At 46.5% G+C, this 19,676-nt stretch overlaps 1 protein-coding gene across 1 annotated transcript in view; it reads left to right on the top strand.

Moving 5' to 3' along the window:
* Nucleotides 1-19,676, top strand: part of ncam1a (neural cell adhesion molecule 1a) — a 70,952-nt gene that overhangs the window by 32,729 nt on the left and 18,547 nt on the right. Inside the window, 5 exon segments of the mRNA XM_048983888.1 lie at nt 3,929-4,079; nt 6,139-6,323; nt 6,869-6,965; nt 7,494-7,664; nt 9,162-9,287. Coding sequence (XP_048839845.1) covers nt 3,929-4,079; nt 6,139-6,323; nt 6,869-6,965; nt 7,494-7,664; nt 9,162-9,287 — 730 coding nt within the window.

Genomic DNA, 19,676 nt, shown 5'->3' with positions numbered 1-19,676 from the left:
ATTCCACTGGAACATTGGTTGTCATAATTTTTAAAAAATGATGATGATTAGAGATTTGTTTCCTGTCAAATCCCACAAACACGCACTTAGTAAACATGGGCCAGACAGAGAGGTGTCACATTCCTCTGGGGTAGCTCTGGGAAGTCTCCGGGAAAACACAAATACTCTCAGGTTCTGTCTTTCTGCAAATTTTCAGTGTATTAACTAGGAAGTGACTTATTGTTAGTTGCTAAATACATGAGAAGATATACTGTCATGTATAAAAGATTGACATTCCAGATTATGTGGATGCAGAAGGTGGATGGATGGATGGATGATGGATGGACGGACGGACCGACGGACGGACAGACATGTACAACAGTGACTGCTAAACTGAGGAGAAATACTGGAAATGATTATTTCAAAAGCACAGATCGCCAAGATCAATGTTAGATACATCATGTAGTGGAGATAGTAGAAGGGGTAAATCGAGCTTCTACGATGCGACTTTCATTTCATTTTGCATCAGCACAGCATTGTTGAGTGTCATGGCTCACTTGTGTAAATCCCCCCCCCTCCCCCGCTGCCCATCTTAGATGGTGCATTCAGCCAATGACAAGGGACAGATTACAGACAGCGGCTGACTTGTAGTTCTGAGAGCAAGCATATTTTGCTGCCATACTCGGAACTATATATATAATTCAGGGTTTCTTGGTCTTAGGGACAAGAGTCACAGAATCGCTACCATCCATTCCCAGTGTTTCTTTTGGGGCGGGGGGGGGCACCTCAATAGTAAGATGCGTCAGAGAGTTAGGTGAGGAATTGTATTGGGCTGAGAACCCCTCGACGTCACTTAGCGCTCCCAGCAGCGTGGCTCGCTGCTAAGCCGGCTCATTTCAAATCGAGTTACTACCTGCGGCGTCTGCGGTGGAGGCTTCTAGTCATGCGGCAGGGGGGAGGGGCAGCTTGGATTACACAGGGTACACCCGGCTGGCCAGACTGTGGCGGGACCAAATTGCTGCCCGATTGGCCTGAGTCTGCTGCACGCCTTGGCTTAGAAGAAGTGCCCCAGCTAGCTACAACTGAATCTGCCAACCGTGATGCCCTACGGTCTGTTATTTTCACATCAGGTGACACAAAGCTGCTTTCCCCCATTATTAACTGGGCAATATGTGGGTCAGCGGGTTAGGATGCTATGCATGGTGAGCGGTAAGTCGCTGGTTTGAATCCCATGGTCAGCAGAGTGATGTTTCCTTTGGGCCCAGTTGCTTCTGGGCTAGTCTGACCGCCAAGGTGGGTGTCACTTTGGATTGAAGTATATGCTGAATCGTTACAACGTAACTCACCCTGTTTTGATTTTAATCGGAATTACAAGAGTAGTCCCAGCCCGATCCTTTGCGTTGCTGTGTAACTGTACAATAGGCCGTTAAACAAGCTAAAAAGGAGCCACTGCCAACCTATTCAGCCACTGGAAAACCCCGGAATAAAAAATCCCAACAGGAGGAGGAGAGCTTGGTCTGCCTGACTGACAGGATTCTTCTGTGTACGTTCAGCCCCCACCCCCCCAGGGGTTCATTTTCCCAGGCTCCTGAGCAGAGCTGCAATCGGCCCCCCTGCAGGTATCCTGCTGTCGGAGGTTTATTATAATTGCGCCGCCGGTGCCCCGGTGCATTTACCCTTTTATCCGGACCCCGACTCTGCAGCGATTCCCGCGGCCTGCGACATTCGCACATCCGGGAAGGAGGAGGAGTAGTAGGAGATAACGGCGGCAGAGCAGGAGCAGCCACAAGGAGGCGGTGGGGGGGGGGGGGTCACATCAGATATTGGTGTAGGTATAAATCACATGCCAGCATGGAGAGGTCGGGTGCGGGGGGGGGGGGGGGGTTGCACACCATGGCTCGTGAACAATAGAGCTGCTCTTACCATTTCCTGGGGAGGGAGTGTCCTACGGAGGGCAGCACACGCTTGTTTCCCCACCGCCCACCTATCGTCTTATCAGCACAACACCAAGGTCCCTGAGTCAGGTCCGGCCCTGTGATAGCTGGTAACCTTACGTTTTTTTTTCCGTTCTTCTGTTTGGGTTGTAAAAAGACATTTTCCGAGGGCAAGCAGGGTGGAGGTGCGGAGTCGTGAGTAGTTATTTTAATATGTCAAGTGATGGTGTGTCAGCCTACATGACTAATAAATCCATCGGATTCATCTCAGGAAGAGGCTGTGTGTTGGGATTAGTGCAGGGCGACCCGATGCAGCTGGTCACATATGGATATGGCTCAGCCTGTTACGATGCTGCGTGCATGATCGCAAGGTCACCAGTACAAATCCTGGATTCGGCAGAGTGGTTTTCTTGTTGGACCCTTGAGCGAGGCCCTTAACCCCCAGTTGCATCAGGCACTGCCTAACCCCGCTTCCAGTTATACATCACTTACGATTAAAACATCTGCTGAAAAACACATTGTAATTTTCGCAATTATCATAACATCAGCCAGCGCAGACTGACAGCCCGGCTTTCGGTACATCAGCGGCCACCAGCCAGCTCTGTCACCACGGCTGTAGGTGTTACGCTTCTCAACATGTTGCCCTGTGACCTCCTCGTGATCTTCTGTCGCATCACACCGTAGGCGGACAGAATGCGCAGTGCAGTACGCCGGTCGACCAGTCACCCTCCGTTCAGATAATCTGCACTTCCCTCTCTCTCTTTTGTTATATTTAAGCGTTTCAAAAAGGTAAAATGTAGAAGAAAGTGCACACGTGTATTTCTACAGAGAATTATCATTAACGCTCTCGTCGTAATAAGGATGTCGATTGTTCAGAGCAAGAATGAGTGTATTTAAAGGAACATGAATTACGCTGTCAGAGTTTTTGACATTGCTTTGAAGTATATGTAATTATACTAAAATTGTTTCAAAATAGCTCATAATGCCAACATGACAATGGCAGACAGTGGGTGTGTTTGGGAATTGTTACCTGGGAACTGTTTACTTTTCAATTAACATGCAGCTGTGATCAGTGCTGTTTCGGCAGCATAAATAATAACCGCGTTCTTTGGGTTTTCTTTTTGAGTTACAAGAGCCTGCTAATACAAATTGAAGTCATTAAATGTTCTGCAAGTCTTTGATTACTTGATTTAAAAAAAAAAAATCTTTCTGGTCAGTAGGCTATGCTTATGAATCAGGATTAATCAGGCGGTAGTGCTGTCCTTTAAAGTGGGGTGGGGGGGAAGGCGGGGGGACGAAGAGTGAATGGCTGAATGAAGAAGGAGCTGCAAGGACTGCGCTCACCGCCATGGCGACGTGAGCCTTACAGAAAGAATGCAGTGCTCCTTACACGATGACGGATCTGTAACTGCCACGCTGTATCGCCACGGTACCGAAACTAGTGTTATTAACATAATAGTTACAATGTCACAATGTTACACGGGGTGTGTAAAGGGGGCGGCGCCACAGGCCAAGGTGATTGCCCCCTCCCCTGTCACTCACCAATTCAAAACATATTGGCTAATGATAAGGTTGGCTCTCCTTATGCCCCCCCCCCACCCCCGGCATAAAAAATCTTAGAGTAGCCCCTGGTTTGGATAAACTCACTCATCACAGTAGCACTGTTAGTCTTCACAATAAGAGGAACTTTATAGGCGCAAAGCTGCCAAATTTATGAGTAGTGGCAGGCTGGCCGATATGGGCCCCGTTGGGAGTAAAACTGAACCTGGCAATGAAGCATCTAATGTTGGTCCAGACTGCCTGGAAGCAGAAGGCCTGTTTCTCATTATATCATTTAATACACAAAGATGAAAAAATACCTCTGTTATTTTTTTCGCATATGTATGCATATGATATACAAAGCAGGAAAAAAGGTTTCGACACTTAAGTTCTGAGTCGTTGATTTGATTGCGGATAAAGGGCAGTTTCCTCCTGCTCAGTGCTCTCTCTCTCTGTTTCTCTCTTGCACCCCCTAGAGTCTGGATGACAATGTGGAGGTGCGCAGCCATGCTCGTGTGTCCTCCCTCACCCTGAAGTATGTCCAGTTCACTGATGCTGGCCAGTACCTCTGCACGGCACGCAACCCCATTGGGCAGGATGCCCAAGCCATGTACCTGGAAGTACGCTGTAAGGACCTGGGATTTTGTATACACAATGTCTGTTGGTCTGCCTGATTTGTACCCTGGGTCTGAGAGGACGGCCCACTCCGTCAGAGCTGCCAATCCATTTAATGACTGAGAGGCGTGGGACAGCAGTAGAGAGCGCAGTGGTCAAGGAATTCATAGAGTGATTTGGAGGACACAACTGTGTGTAATCTAAACCCATGTAGGCTTTAGACAGATTATCCTAATGTCTCTCTACCCAGTGCTTGGAGACCCGCAGGCACACCTCAACCAAACAATCAAGAACGAATCAAACAATCAAGGGCACCAAATAGCTGGTACCGATGTGTTGGGTAGTGGAAGGGAGCAGAAATGAGTATCCATACGGGCCTCAGGCAGAATGACAAAGTACATCTCAGCCCAGTCCTCAGGGAGCCCCTGGCACACCTGAATCAAATAATCAACGACAAACCAAACAATCAAGAACGAATCAAACAATCAAGAGCACGGAATACTTGGTATAAGTGTATTGGGACGTGAAAGGGAGCAAAACCATGGATTGTCTGGGGGTCCTCGAGGACTGGGCTGAGGAACACAGGAATAACCCAGCCAATGACTGAAATCGCTTTGTGTAGGAACATCGGCATCAACATTGATGTCACATATTACACTCAAACACAATTACAGCAGTGAAATAATAAAAAGGGCCACACTCGTGGATAAAACACTCGAGCTGACACGTCAGAGAGGCTCGCGGCCCATTATGAGCGAAGCGATCTCAAACGTTAAACACCGCCTCGTGTCACCACTGCATTTTCCTTGCCCTAACTCTTAATCTGTAGCGTCGTCACTCGAGTGCGATCGAATGTTCTGCCTGACGAAACGGCACGCTAGCCACCAAGATGTAATTTAGGGGATGAAAGATACAGAGTAAAGACATTAGCGCTATCTGATTTTACCACACTCTCCCAGCTGCTACCCCGTACTGGGTTGCTGCAGTTCACATTCGTTCTTTGGCAAGCACCATTTCGAAAATGACATGTAACAAAAGGCTAATTGGATTAATTTTCCAAGTGCCTCAAACAAGCAGTCCAGGCTGAGCTATGTGCGATAGCATCAGAATACACAATTGATAAAATAATTTTTGATTGCAGTTAGGCAGTGTCTGAGTCATCAGGTTCTGGTTCTGCGCGTGGCAAGATTTCGCAGTCAGGTTTAAGGTTCCCTGTCTGGGCCGGGGCTGAGGGCACACGTCCATTGGCGCTGAATGACGTCGTCCAGTGAAATCTGACCCCAGATCAGACAAAATTGCTGACGCTGTGGGCACTGTGGAAAGCACAGGGTCCACAGAGAGCGTACTTTATTTCTCAGGGCATGAGGGCTGTCATTACCCAGACCGGGAGCAGCTTGAAAGGGACCCGTTTCCTCCTGAATTTTAATAAGGGCCCCCGCTGGGTGTCTTCAGCCAGCCTCTGGAATGCTGTAGCGGATGCTGGGGAGGGTTAATAAACCAGAAGCAGCCTTCCAGCTGTTCCGTAAGGAGTGAAAGGGGGAGAGGCAAAGCCTGCAATGTGAGAATGAGAAGCCTGCACCTCCCCCTCCCAAAAAAATAAAAAATAAATAAAAAATACCCAAAGCCCCCAGTTCCTCCAGCCAGAACAAACTGTGTTCCCACTGACCTTAGGAGTAGCTCCCCGATCCGTCCCGCTCACGGCCGGCGGTGAGTTTCCTCATCCTGGCAGATCGCCACTCCGGAACACCGCTATCCGACTCGAGACGGAATGCTTGGGAGTGTGATCCACATCATCTCCATGCCACAAGGGAACAAAACGCACAGATAGGCAGCACAGAAGCATTTAAGATGGAGAACACAAAATGTGTCTGGCCGATAACAAGCTGTTCCCCTGCTAATCTACTGCATTCAGGCCGAACCAAACAGCCTCCTGACTTGCTAAGATCCTCCACTCAGTACTTATGTATCTCGCTGCCAGCCACAGAATCCATTTCCAAAAAAAAAAAAAAAAAGACGAATATACAGGCCTTCATATCCCGCTTCCACACTGATGGACCTGATACCGTTGCAGATGCTCCTAAGGTCCAAGGCAAGGTGACGGTGTACACCTGGGAGGGGAACCCGGCCAACATCAGCTGCGAGGTGCTGGCCCACCCGGAAGCTTCCGTGACCTGGTTCCGTGACAGCCAGCAGCTGCCCGGCCCCAACACCACCAACATCAAGATCTTCAACACGCCCGAGGCGAGCCACCTGGAGGTATGGTCCTCTGGGGCTCACCCTGCTCCCTTAACATATTTTCTCTGGACCACAAGTGAAAGGGCTGGGGATGGTTCCTCCTTGGCTTCCATAGGGTTACAGGTGGAGTTGGAGGTACTCTCCAAAGTACGAGATGTGATGGGCACAGCTGCCCTCCAGTGGTCATAGTGTCACCCTTCACGTGGTGCGTGTACTTTTCACACGTCCCGTATACTCAAGGAGCAGAGTGCGAAGGCACTAACACCAGTTAGTCCTTACTGTTCTCCTGCCCCTTCCCAAACCACTCCCTCATCCCTGTCCATTTTGGCTAAAACAACCAAAATCCTGGATGGCTGGGCTTCCCAGGGGTGATGGCTCCGCTGTGGGCTTGGTGCCCGTGCCCATCTTTAATTACCGAAGGGGGGACCGGCGCCAGAGACCACCCCATCGCCATGGAATCCCTTCAAAGCGACCAGCTGGGAAAATGAATGCCTGTTTTGCTCAAGGTTACCGGGGGAAGGAGGTCAGGGAACACGTCTCACTCTCTCTCACTCTCCCCGCTCCAGGTCACCCCCGACTCACAGACAGATTTTGGCAGCTACAACTGCACGGCTACCAATGCGGTCGGCACAGAATCCAAGGAGTTCCTCCTCATTCAGGCAGGTTAGTAACCACCAATATCCATCCGCCGGTGACTAGTAATGTTTGCCAGCAGCTGTGCTACCTCTCCTTCCCGCTTATCGCCATGTGCTGTACAGGAACCCAGCTCTGGTTGATCGGTTACTAATTTAGTGTTATTACCTTTGTGGCACCAGTGTTATAATACCAAGAAAAAAAAATGTTTGACATGCAATAAAATGGAAACATTTTAATTTGCTCTTTTTGCTGGTGTTTCCATCTTAGCCTGTAATACGTGCTTTAGGTCACTATCCACGCCAGTTTTCTTGTATGGGCATAATGGAAAGATCTAATCGGGACCAGTTAGTGTAAAGGAGCATCGAGGATAGTTCTGCTAATTTCTAAAATGGGGCAACATATTGCAGTAATGTGGTCCTGCAGTTCTGATAAAAATGTCACGTAGCATTTTAATGGAATCGAAAGCCAGTGTTAAAATTCAGTGGCCGCAGCTGAGAAATAGCGATTCAGAACCTCATCCCGGGTAACGACCCCCCCCCCCCCCCCTCCCCACAGAGGTGCCCTCCGCCCCGTTCATCGAGCAGGTGATGCCCTACTCCAGCACGGCTGTGGTGCACTTCGACGAGCCCGACGCCACTGGCGGAGTCCCAGTGCTGAAGTACAAGGTGGAGTGGCGTCTTCTGAACCAGGGAAACTGGACCAGTCAGAAATACACCTCCGATGACGGTGAGGCCCACATGGCGGGGGAGGGGAGGCAAAGGAGGGGGCGGGAGATGGACAGAGGGAAAGAGAGATAACGGGATGCGGCAGCCCTGAAAATTACGCTGTCAGTCATACTCCAAGCGGTGTATCGATTCGGTGTCGGCGGGAGTGGAGACGAGGGCGTGTGCCAAACCTTGGCACCGAGTCCAGTGCGGAGGTGGGAACATAAACCCCTGAACGGGCCAGGCGTGCGAGTGATGTGTGGGGACTGCGGTTTTGAGCAGGTCTGGACATGGGGGCTGGGTGCTCACAGCAGTGCTAGGAAGTCGGTGATTTTCTAGATATTTCTGCATTAATATAACCTAAACCGAGATTGGATTTTCACTTACATCTTAAAACTCGATAAAAACAACCCAATAAAACAAATGTCACAAATCGTTACACGTTTACAAGTATATTATGAATACGTCAAAAGCATTGGGGTAGTTTGCAAATCTCATCACCATCGAAAGAGTGAAAAATACCTTGATAATAATTTTAGGTGATATCACCCACCCTACGGCACATGGTTAGTCTGTAGCCCTATATGACTCCTTGCAGTCATGGAAAAATACGGTGAATACAGTCATTCCCAAGCTAAGTAGCTATTCTTAGTCCAGCTGACAGGCATCACAATTCTGTTTTCTCATTTCTTTATTTTTTCTTCTTGTATTGTGACAGTGTTTATCTCTAAAAACAAACACTCTGCCATCTTGGACAGCCAGGGTGGCAGAGCTCAGTGAGAGAGAGCCCCCCTCCGGAGGCCAGCCCCCTGGCCTCATCCCATCTCTGTGCCGTTTGGGAAAATCCCACCTCGTCCTCACAGGCAGAGCGCTAACGTCCTGCTACGGCCTGGAAACTCACACCCGCATTAATCCACGCCCCAGCCACCCCGATTTAAATCGACATGGTTGTCTTTGTCCTTTAAAATATTGCCTGTCTGTGTTTTTATTTTCACCTTTATAGGATTTACATGCTCGTTCCATATAATGGCTTTTTTCTGCGCAGCCAAGCAAAGCACAATTCCCCATAAAATTTTCACAGCGCATGCAAACTGAGTGATTTGTTTAAAAACTGGCCCAATATTTCCTGAATATATAATCTCTGCAGCTTTGGTTGAATATCAAAACTTTTTGATGTAGTCGGTGTGACAAGCAGCTTTACGGGGTGAATTATATGTTCCCTTTTGGGATGGGGGCTTGTAACTGTCTTTTAGGGACCGTGTCAGGTCATGGAGATCGGCTGGTGGTGGTTTGTCATTCTCTCAGACTCTTCTTTGGCAGCACTGAGGAATTAAGGATTATTAAAGCCTATTTTTGCATATTTACGTTACATAATCTATGTTTTCAAAGTGAGAACTTTGCCAATAACATTTTATTTGTCGATAGCTATTAGTTTTTGCCTATAAATGAAAGTAAAGGCGAATTTTCCAACAATTTTCCAACAGTTTTAAGATGTATGTTTGTACGCGTTGTCTTCCAGGTATAAACACGATCACCATCGTGGGTTTGAAACCGGTGACCAGTTATGAGGTGAAGATGTCAGCCATCAATGGCAAAGGTGAAGGGGAGAGCAGCGCACCCAAAGATTTTAGGACAGAGCCAGTCCGTAAGTACTGCCCTTTCCCTGCAGCTGTGTCCACACCCCGTCCCCTCCTCAGCTGTCCCCGCCCAGTACGCTTCCCGATTGGACGATGGCTGAGCTGCACTGCACATGTGTCAGGTGCCCTGACAGTCCACCCTTAACCCTTTAGCCTACAGGAGGAATCCCCAGCGACCACTTCTTAATCCTAGCCCTGCAAAGTGCACTGTGTCTTTGGTGTGCGACTCTCTCTCTCCTGTCCTGTCCTGATGCCCGTAGCTTGCTTTCAGCTGGAAGAACCCCAAAGACCAACCCTCACCGCTCCCATTGAAAGAAACAGGTCCAAGTGCCTGCAGGGAACAGAGCGATGGTCCATCAACGGGGCCAATCAGAATCAACAACCAGGGGAATTCTGCTGTACAAGTAGCTGTTCGTCCCAAAATGCTACACTGGCTTAGATGGCTAACGCCTCAGTCACTGATAAATACAGCCAATAATTCAGGGTTTTCCATAACCTTCTAAGGTGTATTAGCATTCGACAGCTAAGAAATACCCATGAAGTATGTAATTGCTTTTTAAATGTATTACTGCAGCCATAGACACAGTTATAACTGGGTTTGCTTCTTTTAAGTTGCCCGCAAGTAATGTGCGTTTAGAAAGCAAGCAAATGGGCTCTTTAATTTGTCGCTCTAAAGCAGTGTTTGGGGACCCTTCTGCGTAATTAACGTAGGGCGATTGTTTTATAGTCTTGAGGCTTTTGCCGGGTCTTCTGGCACAGACACCAGTTTGCCACCGTTTCTAGTTCGCATTTCACGTTCTCACAGCTTGCCTGGAAGTTGCACATCTTCTTGAGCAGTTCGTCATTACTTCTTCGATGGGATTTTCGGTTTACTGGGCGGCTTCAGTCACTAGGTCAGTGTAGTCAAGTTGCACAAAAGGCAATGTTTATCCTTTTGGAATAACGAGCGTCTTATATTGAAAATACCCGGCATGCGATGTCCTGGGAGCCGGAGGCGTGATGCTCAGATAAGATCCGTACTGCCGGAGGAGAATCCCCAGATCTACATTTCATCTTCCTCATTTTTCATGTTGTTTTGAGCTCCTCGTCAGCCACGTCTTTCTCCAGCGAATCGGGGCCATTTTGTGACTCGAATGGAGATTCTGCCCACACACATACCTGTGTTTGCATTCTGACCTGGCTGCTGCTTCTGTGCCCATAAACTCCCCCAACCCCCCTCAAGCGCCCCGACCCCCTCAAGCTCCCCAACCCCCCGCCAGCGCCCCGCCTATTTCGGCCTCTGTGTTTCCGTTCTCACCTTTTCCTTCTTTTCTTCTTTTTTCTTTCTTTGTGTTCTTCTCTTTTTCTGTTTGTTCCATTGGAAAACTCAGGCTATTCTTTTACAAGTAAGTGCCCCATCTGCCCTCTAGGCGGCCTGCTGTCTGTTTAATTCATATAATGTATTTTTGTTTTTACTGATTTTTCATTTCTTTGACACATTTCATGAAGTTAGTATGATAAAAAAAAAAAACAAATCACAAAATTAGGCCTGATGAATCTAGCCAACCTCCATGTACGCATAATTCTCTAAGCATTAGCAATGTACCTCCTCTTGCGTTGTAATAAGTAAAAATCAATCCTCTTCCATGCTGGGCAAGCCAGCCCACATCCCTGGATCCATGGCACCTTTTAGGTGGAATGTGGTTTCGTTATTCTACAGGGGACCCGTAGAGAATAGTGGGTGACCTCAACTTGTGAAATGTGTGCTCCGGTGCAGACATCAACACTTGGTTCGATCACCTCTCATGTTCATTATACTGATGCCTCTTCCTCCATCTCTCATCCGATTCCCATTAAAATCTGGAAGGATTAAGCATGATCGTGATCCTTCGAACGCTGACCTAACGCAGAGCCGACCCTGAAACGTGCACAGTAACACTCCTCCACACTAATCACGACATAGCTATAGTGTTGACGTTTCCTGCAGATCTCAGCTTGTAGAATAATCTATCCTAATATTTGCATGCAGTAAGGACTTTGTTTTAACTGACAAGAGTAGCGCAAGTGTGGCATCAGTTGGAATTATAGTTGGTGATCAGCCATCACTGAAGCATTATCTATTACCTCTTTACTCTGATTTGTGATTTTCATGTTTATTGCAAAGTATATAACCAGCAGGCTACAATTATCACTAAATGGCTTTTATGCCCAATGCTGTCAAATGATATTGGGTATCTCTTGTCATAATTATATCAGTTTTCTTAAAGTGTTGCTTTTTTATAAGACACATTTAGAAACTCGATCTCTGTTATGTCTGGCATCCATTTGTGGCCATGAGGGATGATTAGGAGTGTCAGCTCAACAGATGTTTGTTGAATAGAACTATGAACATATTATTTTGCTGAAGTGCCTAGCTATATTCTGTGCCATAATGTGCGAGCAAAAACAACTCTCATCACGTTCAGGCGTAATGTAACCTCTAGGTGGCGCTGTTTAGCCACAGTATGCCTTTGAAAAAGTTTGGTGTGCATCAGGCTAACATGTTGGTTTACGTGGACGGATTGTAATGGAGCCTCTTCCTCCACCTTGGTGTCATTGGCCGATATGCCGGGGTAGCAGATGAATCTTACTCAGGAGATACTTCTTAGTCGCTGCTTTATTAGAAGGTGCCGATTCTGTTCTTAAACATCTCAACGTAATGCCGTTGCTCTATACAGCGACCTGCAAAAATCCATCGGAAAGAAGACATGTTTTTGTTTTGGCCAACGTTGACCGCAAGACTAGGAACGTTACACGGAGAATTAGGAATATCAACTGGAGGAGCCTGTCCGGGCTCCCTAGAGCAGTTGTTGGTGACGATGGAGGGGAAGGGGTACCTGAAGATGAGAACGAGAGCAGTATGACAAGCTCCTTGGGGGAAATGGGGACAGTAGACAATAATATGGAAAGAGGGGCACACAATATCACCAACAAGGACTTTCCCAGCCACGTCTCCATAGTCTCTACAGAGATCCCCAAGGATTCGATGGAGCAAACCCAAGGACAGTTGCCTGAGACTACCGCCCCAGTAAGTGACAGTGCCTGGAACGTCAGCATAGTTCAGGCGACAGATGGAACAGCTGTCACTGACACTACAGACGAGAGCATAGCTACGACTGACACTACCGATGGATGGATAACTGCAACTGAAGCAACAGACTGGGACGTGGACACAACTGAAACCACAGGCATTTATATAGACGTGACGGAGCCTACGCTTTGGGCCACAGAAACGATATTCACAACTGACGTTCCGCCATCAAGGCTTCCCAGCATTAATGTAGCTTGGGCTGCCCCTGTAGACACGGCGAGAGACTTCTGGGCGAGTGAGTAGGGTCTGGCAGGACCTGCATCGCTTCAGTGGTGCTCGTCGCTGTTTTTATCCGTGTGATGCTTCGGCTGAACGGCAGTTGGGAAGGCCTGGCCTGCTACTGCCTTGAGTGACAGCTTAGTAGCTGCACATCTGCAACTGTGTGGGAGACGCTTCCGTTTGGCATGGCAGCATCTCGAGCATGGCTCAATTATTGCTTCATTAAGCGCTCCGAACTGTAACCAGTACTAACATGGCTGGTTCAGAAGATGCTTCATATGCCGTTTGTTGTTCTGGAGTTTATATGTCTCTTATACTTACATGTGACTTGGAAAAGAAGGGCGACATAATAGGGAAGGAACATCGGTGTATACAGGGGCGGGGCCACAGGGGCACTGGCCCCAGCTGAAAGCTGATTGGCCCCCAGAGTGTCCCCTCCCCTGTCACACTCTGATTCAAAACATATCGCTGACTAATGATAAGATTTACCCCTGTGTGTGGATTATGGCCCCTTATATGCCCCCGCCCCATTTAAAAAAAAATCTAAAATCACCCCTGGGAGGCAAGACAAGTTTTTTTTATTAGTCTTTTCTAAGGAGGGGTTTGTGTTGGCCATGCAGAATTCATAAAAACAGCAGATGTCTTCTTTGCACCATAAATTTAACGTGTAGGTTTGTTTGTTGGTATATTTATGACTCCTTTGGTCATTTTAATTAATGGATTATTCTAAAATGCTTGTCATTGCTTTGATAAAGGTCTCCTATTAGCAGCGACGGACAAATGTTGATGAATGGTTGACGTTCGAATTAAAAAGCACTCACTCTTTAATTTGTGTATTCTTGCCCTGCCTGACTTTCTCAGCAAGCCCCCCCCCCCCCCCCCCCCCCCCCCCCCCCCCCCCCCCACAGACACACATTCTTCCCCCCCAGTGCATGGAAATGAATTTTCCTCCGCAAGGATTTTTCTAATTAGTTTTATAATTTATATTCTGCCAATAGAGTTGCTCGCCTGTCAGTCACTTGCAGTCACGTCTCTGGGAGGCGTCTTTGAGAGCGACGGCTGTAACTTGGTCAGTTAGCTCATTTGCCTCAAATATCTTTTGTTAATGCTGTAACGAAATGAGCAGCAAAAATAGATTGTCGTTGCACTCTGCACGTTTTATTTTCTATACTCGATTCCTGTCTCAGTTTTACTTTTGCATTTATTAAAAGCCTTTTCATGCTGATAGCAGTTAGGGCTATTTACGACGTAGCTGGAATATAATGCAGTCGTCAATTATGGTAGCTTATTTTTATTGCGTTTGCATTTAGTGGAGAACGCAGTGGTGTTGTAGATGGCAATGATTATTCATTTGGCTTGGTACTAGTTTATCACATCGTGAATTTATTTTAACCTCGCCTTAACGTAAAGGAGCAGTGCTACGGGGCTTTGCATACATTAGTAAATGAGGGAAAAGAAGAACTGTGTCTTTGTTTTATTCTTTTGTCCTTCCCTGATATTATTTCCTACTTTTTAAGTGGTATAAAATGTAACGATTTTGTTACGGCATGGAAACAGTTACATTAGTTTTATTGCATAGCTTGACTTCTACATGCAGTCCGGCATTTGTCCGTTTTATTTCAATAGATACTCTAACAGAATCAACAGATTGCACATTGGATATATATTAAATTGAATGTTAAGTTTTAATATTAAATCTGGGCTGCCATGCATTTTTTTTGATGGTTGTTCATCCCAGCTCCGCCACCCCCCAGACTGATATTGCTTGTAGCTTAATGTGGTTGATGTGATGCGTTGGATGATTGGCCGGTATGGAGCGGCTGTCCGTCAGCTACATCAAACAAGCGTCATGCCTGAGATCTTTTCTGCTGCGTCTCCCAGGAGAGCATGATTTATCAGTCAGGCTGGTCACAGGTGTCCTCTGTTTAAGTCATGCTCTCCTTAGCTTGTACGGTTGGTCAAATGGAAGTGATCAGCATTTTGTCACCTGCAGAATGTGTCTCTGCCCAAGAAGCCTTTCACTGAAAAAGTGATATATGCTAAAATATCGGACTCTAAGTAAGAACATTGGTATATAGCATAGCTTCCACATGGAATTAATATACATGATATGTAAAACTGCTTGTGCAGAGTTTAAGACAATATAATTAAAGTCTATTATATACATAAACCTAGTAATTCATAACTTATTTTTACTAAATTCTCCTTCTATATCGAATCCTATACTTTCTTTTTGGAAAGGCTTCGCTTAAGGCAGGCCATTTTGTAGTAACCCTTGGTGAACTGGCCCCCGCCCTGCTGGTGTACAGGGTCTCTGGTAGCCTTGCGTGACTGTGCCTGTGATCTCTGAGAGGTCGGGGGTAAACCCTCAAACGTCGCCCCTCACCATGTTCTCGCCGTCTTTCAGTTCCATCAGTGACTCCAGCCCCCATTTCTCCAAGCACTGCACCTCCTAGTGAGTATGCCGACGGTGTGGGTGTGTGTGTACCTTCCATGCTGTCGCGCTATCCCCTCCCCCGCCTGCTTAGTCCTGCCATCATACCCATAACGCATCACAGCAAATTAGCATAAAAAGTGCTGCCCGCAAGCTGACCCCAGGTGAGGGATTTGGGACTAAGGGTTAGCCTGGCTGTCGCTTCCCCAAGCCTGCAAACTCGCCTCCACCCCACCCTGCAAAACTAACAGTGCTTTCAGTAGAAGATCATTCTCTTTTGTCATGGCTCTGTGACCCACACGCCACCTTTTCTATCCGGCACCTCTTGAATCCGGCTGTGATGTCCATGTAAGTGGCTACCGATACGAGCATTAACTAAAGACAGAAGGCACCAACTGTACAGCGTTCATCATACTATGACCTCTTCCCTCTACGCTGATCATAAAAGGAAAACACTCTGGTCTGGATTATTTATTTGATTGTTTTATTTATTTATCTGTATGCAATCAGCTTAAGCAGTGGGGTGAAATGACTGCTGGCTTTCCTCGAGTAAAACTCATTCGCAGGTGAAATTCTCACACTGAGCCGTTTAAACGCTGCATGCTAATTGGACCTCCGTCCGTATTTTATGGATTTTAACAGACTGCATGTGATCAATTACTTAGAGGTGAGGCGGCACCTTGATGTTAACTGAAATGTCTGAAAGCTTCTCTCACTTACTGCCTGGCACCCCCCCCCCCCCCCCCCTCCCCAAAAACAAAAAAAGAGAGATCTCTTTCATGCATGTTACATACAACGTAGGTTATCGTGCTCTTGAACGCTACTCCTGCTTATCTCTCCTAACAATCCTTCGGGGCTTGTTGGTTTTAAGACCCATCAGTGAGGTCCCACCTATTCCACTGGTAACCACAGCGAGCACCACCGATCGCTCATAAGGAGCCAATTCACGATTCCAGGTGATGTTCGGACAGTGTGAAAATGTCAGACGGCCATGCGGCGAGCAGTGGTGGAAGCTAATGCTAGCAGAGGTCTTCCCAGGCAGTGTTTGCCACTGAGGTATATTCACCGGGCCTAAAGGAAGCGCAGCTTGATGCGGCAGCGCATATAAATTCGGCTAATTAACAAGCCGTCTATCATTGCTGATCCTCGGAGAGTCGCGGAAGCTTAATCCCGCGATGCATCTTCAGTAAGTGCAGTCAGTCTGCAGCTGGTCAGGACTTGGCTTAAAGCCGTTCTGTCTCTGTGGAGGACAGAGCGTAGCAGTTTACAAATCCCAAGGCACCGTGCACCACGGGAGATATCACGCCCATTACGACGAGTGGTTTGGGTATTCACCGCAACGCCGTAGCAGTCGTAACCTGTAGCTTAAGGAGCAGACAGCTTCTCAGCATGCAAATGTAAATATGACGGATGGGAATTTTCATGACAGTTTCTCCTTCGCGACTGTCGTTCGTTATATGTTTCCCCTTAGGCGTGAATGATGAAAGCTTTCTCGAATGCCCTGACAACGAAATGGAGAAGCAGCAGGTTTTGGTGAATTTGCAAGTAGAATTTAGCTGTTTCATGTCCCCAGTGGAAATCATTACATTCTACGTTTATGTTGATGATAGAGTGACCGTTGTCCTGCAGTTTCGTTGTTGGAAAACAGTTTGCATTTGCATTTGTTGTCCTCAAATGAAATAACTAGCTTCAATTGGTAGGGTCAGGCGATACCGGATTGATGCTTATCTGATCTGTCTCGTTGTCCATTTTACAGTTTGTCTTTGGGTAAAATGTATATCACCAAGGAAAAGAAATAGTAATCGGTAAAAAGAGTTTGGTAACTGGTTGAGAGACACGGCTGATACCGAGGAATTCACATATGCACACATTTCCACGGATATCCTTAGTCTGATCTGTAAAACTCCTCACTACTTTTACAGTAGGCCAGCGTGGCCCTTATGTGCGTTTTGGCCCATTGCACCGTCCTCATAGCCCGATGTTCAACATACCCACTCCCCAGACGACTTTGTGCACGTCACCGGCAATTAGAGATGGCAGACGAGCAAAAGACAAGCTGTCCTGCGAGTAATTCTCAGGCAGCCAGACAAAAGGCGGATGATGGAACAACCTTTCCAAATGTCAGAAACAAAGGACAGCTGCTAATGATTTTGTAGGCCTGATAGGCAAATCCGCATTTCACAAATGAAGGGATTGTTTTTGTTCCATTTGCTGTGGTGTTTTTATTTATTTATTTTTTGTTTAGGTGGAAATGTCAGATACAGAACAAAGGTGAGGCAGAGTGTAACCATGGCCAGGAAGGATGTTTGCATTGCAGGAAAAGCAGATTAATTCCTGTCTAATCTGACCATGGAGGTGTCTGTATGCATAATGCAAAATGTGAATCTGACTGCGGCTGCGAAATGTAACCATATCAGCTGTGGAACTAAACAGATGGGCTGCGTGTATGATTTTTTCTTCCTTACAGGGGAATGCGGGTAAGTATGCTGTGCGTTTCGCATTCTACGCTATGGCGTTACGCCTCAGCAAACAGGCCGACCTCTGGCCCCTAGACCCATTTATCACCCACCTCTGCCAAGGGTCCCTTCCCTCGCCCCGCTGCCAAACACGGACATTCACGTCACCCTCTCTCAATATGAGGGCCAGGTTAAGGATTTCTGTGGTCGAGAGGCCTACGACCTTATGGGTAAGGTTGCAGCATCCCGAATTTCAGAAGCTGCCCGAGCTGTGGAGCATTTTGCCTGTGCGGTGCCCCATCCACTCTGCTCTGACGTTGGGTGTTATGAGAACATTGCTTACTCTGTGCTCCACCGCATCTCCTGCGACTAACTTGTCTACATAAGGCATTTTTGCAGGTACGGTCCACGTACCACGCTCAGCTCCTCAGTTATCGGATCTGTTTTGTCATCAGTATTAAAAATTCTGCAGCGTGTCCACCCTCCCATCCCTCCTTATTCACTCTGCTTGGGGACATTTACCTTAACTCATGGTGACAAATGTGATGCTAAACAGACTTTTTGGCTGTATTTTGTGTTCGGTGTGTAACAAAAGTATGATTGTAAAAGTTTCTAGAAATGCTGTATCGCTGCAGTAGATTCATGAAGTGAAGGGAGCGTTCAGCTGTCATTCCCGATAAAAACTCCCATATGAAAACAATCCACAAAGCTAGCACAAGCTTTGGAGTTGGTGCATTCCATCTCTCGTCACTATAGTAACTCATAACTTAGATGTCTAATGATGGAGTAAGACCTAAAAAGCTTCTGAATGTTTTGTGAATTGTTAAAAAAAAAAAAATATGGTCCTTCTGCTTCATGAATCTATCTTGCTGTCCATATTTTTATGTATTCAGTGTCTTAAAAATGTTTATGTTGTGGTTACTTTTTAGTTGTTTGTGTAGTTTGTACAAGTTGGTCTTTAACTGTCTTGTTGTTTTGTTCTTTGCTCATGTTTACATCAATTTTTTATTTCTTTTGTATTTTCCATGTGACCTCCTCCACTTTCCTTTCAACCAATCATGTGCGTGCATATCATGTGACTTTGTCATGTGGCTCTTGCATGGTGCTGATGATGTCGTCTACGCTGGTGAACAGAAGGTAAACTCTTTGTTCTGATTGGTCCAATTCGTTCAGAAAAGCATAAAACATTTATAACCATATACGCCATTATTCTTTTGTGTTTAACAAACTTTTTTCTACATTTTTTTGTTAACCTTGTTAACAAACCATTCCATATCCAAACTCAAGTAAAAATGACCTTCTGATACCATCATTTTGCTTTAAGCTGGAGATTATCTTCCATTGTTGGCAACTGCATGATGCTGTAAGATCTGAGAATGTTAGGTCTTCCGAATAGATAGCTGCCAGGATATTTTTAAGAAAAGATCAAATTATCCAAACACAGATTCTTGTGAATAGTTTACATTAGCTATAATTTGGTACCACATCAAGTAATTCAAGGATTTCAAGGAACCATGTCATAATTCCCATTTTATATGCACTATTATTAATTAAGCTTTACTACCGTTGCCGTAAAACGTGCAACCAGATCAGCTTATTTTTTTTTATCTTGCTCCGTAATTTAAGCACAAAAGCCTTGCTGCTAAAGAGCCATTAGCACTCGATCTGAAGCGGAACCGTGGAGCGCAGGCCCCACGCATCAACGGAACCGATGTGCCTTCTACAAAACCAAAGTAATGGCTGAATCCCATCACATGAATCCACGGAGCAAAACCCCCGTTGCAGATGTTCATCTTATTTCCCATTCGTTTACTGCCACATTCTTCCATATATAGTCACTGAACTGTTGCTGCTAATGAAGTGCTGAAGCATTCCTGAGCGACGTGGCTCCGCGAGACTCAGACTGACAGCGAAGTTCATGCAGCTGTACCGCATGCACATACCTTTCGCTTCCTCTGATTTATCTGTCTGCCCCTCTCTACCTTCTCTCCCTTTTGCACGTTAGTTCTCTGTTTTTTGTCTTGCGTGTGCCTAACCTTAAATGTGTGTTGCTATTATCTGTAAATAGGGACAAAAATAGCCTCTGGTCTGCACGATCAGGCCTGGTCAGGAGTCCCATTTTTACCTACCGGTTTTCAGCGTTTGTGTAACGTTGCAACCATATCGCTCTCTTGCTAAA

The sequence above is a fragment of the Brienomyrus brachyistius genome, chromosome 18 (genome assembly GCF_023856365.1).
Source record: "Brienomyrus brachyistius isolate T26 chromosome 18, BBRACH_0.4, whole genome shotgun sequence".
NCBI lineage: Eukaryota > Metazoa > Chordata > Actinopteri > Osteoglossiformes > Mormyridae > Brienomyrus > Brienomyrus brachyistius.
The sequence above is the reverse complement of the archived record's forward strand: the minus strand, read 5'-3'. Positions and strand labels throughout refer to the sequence as shown.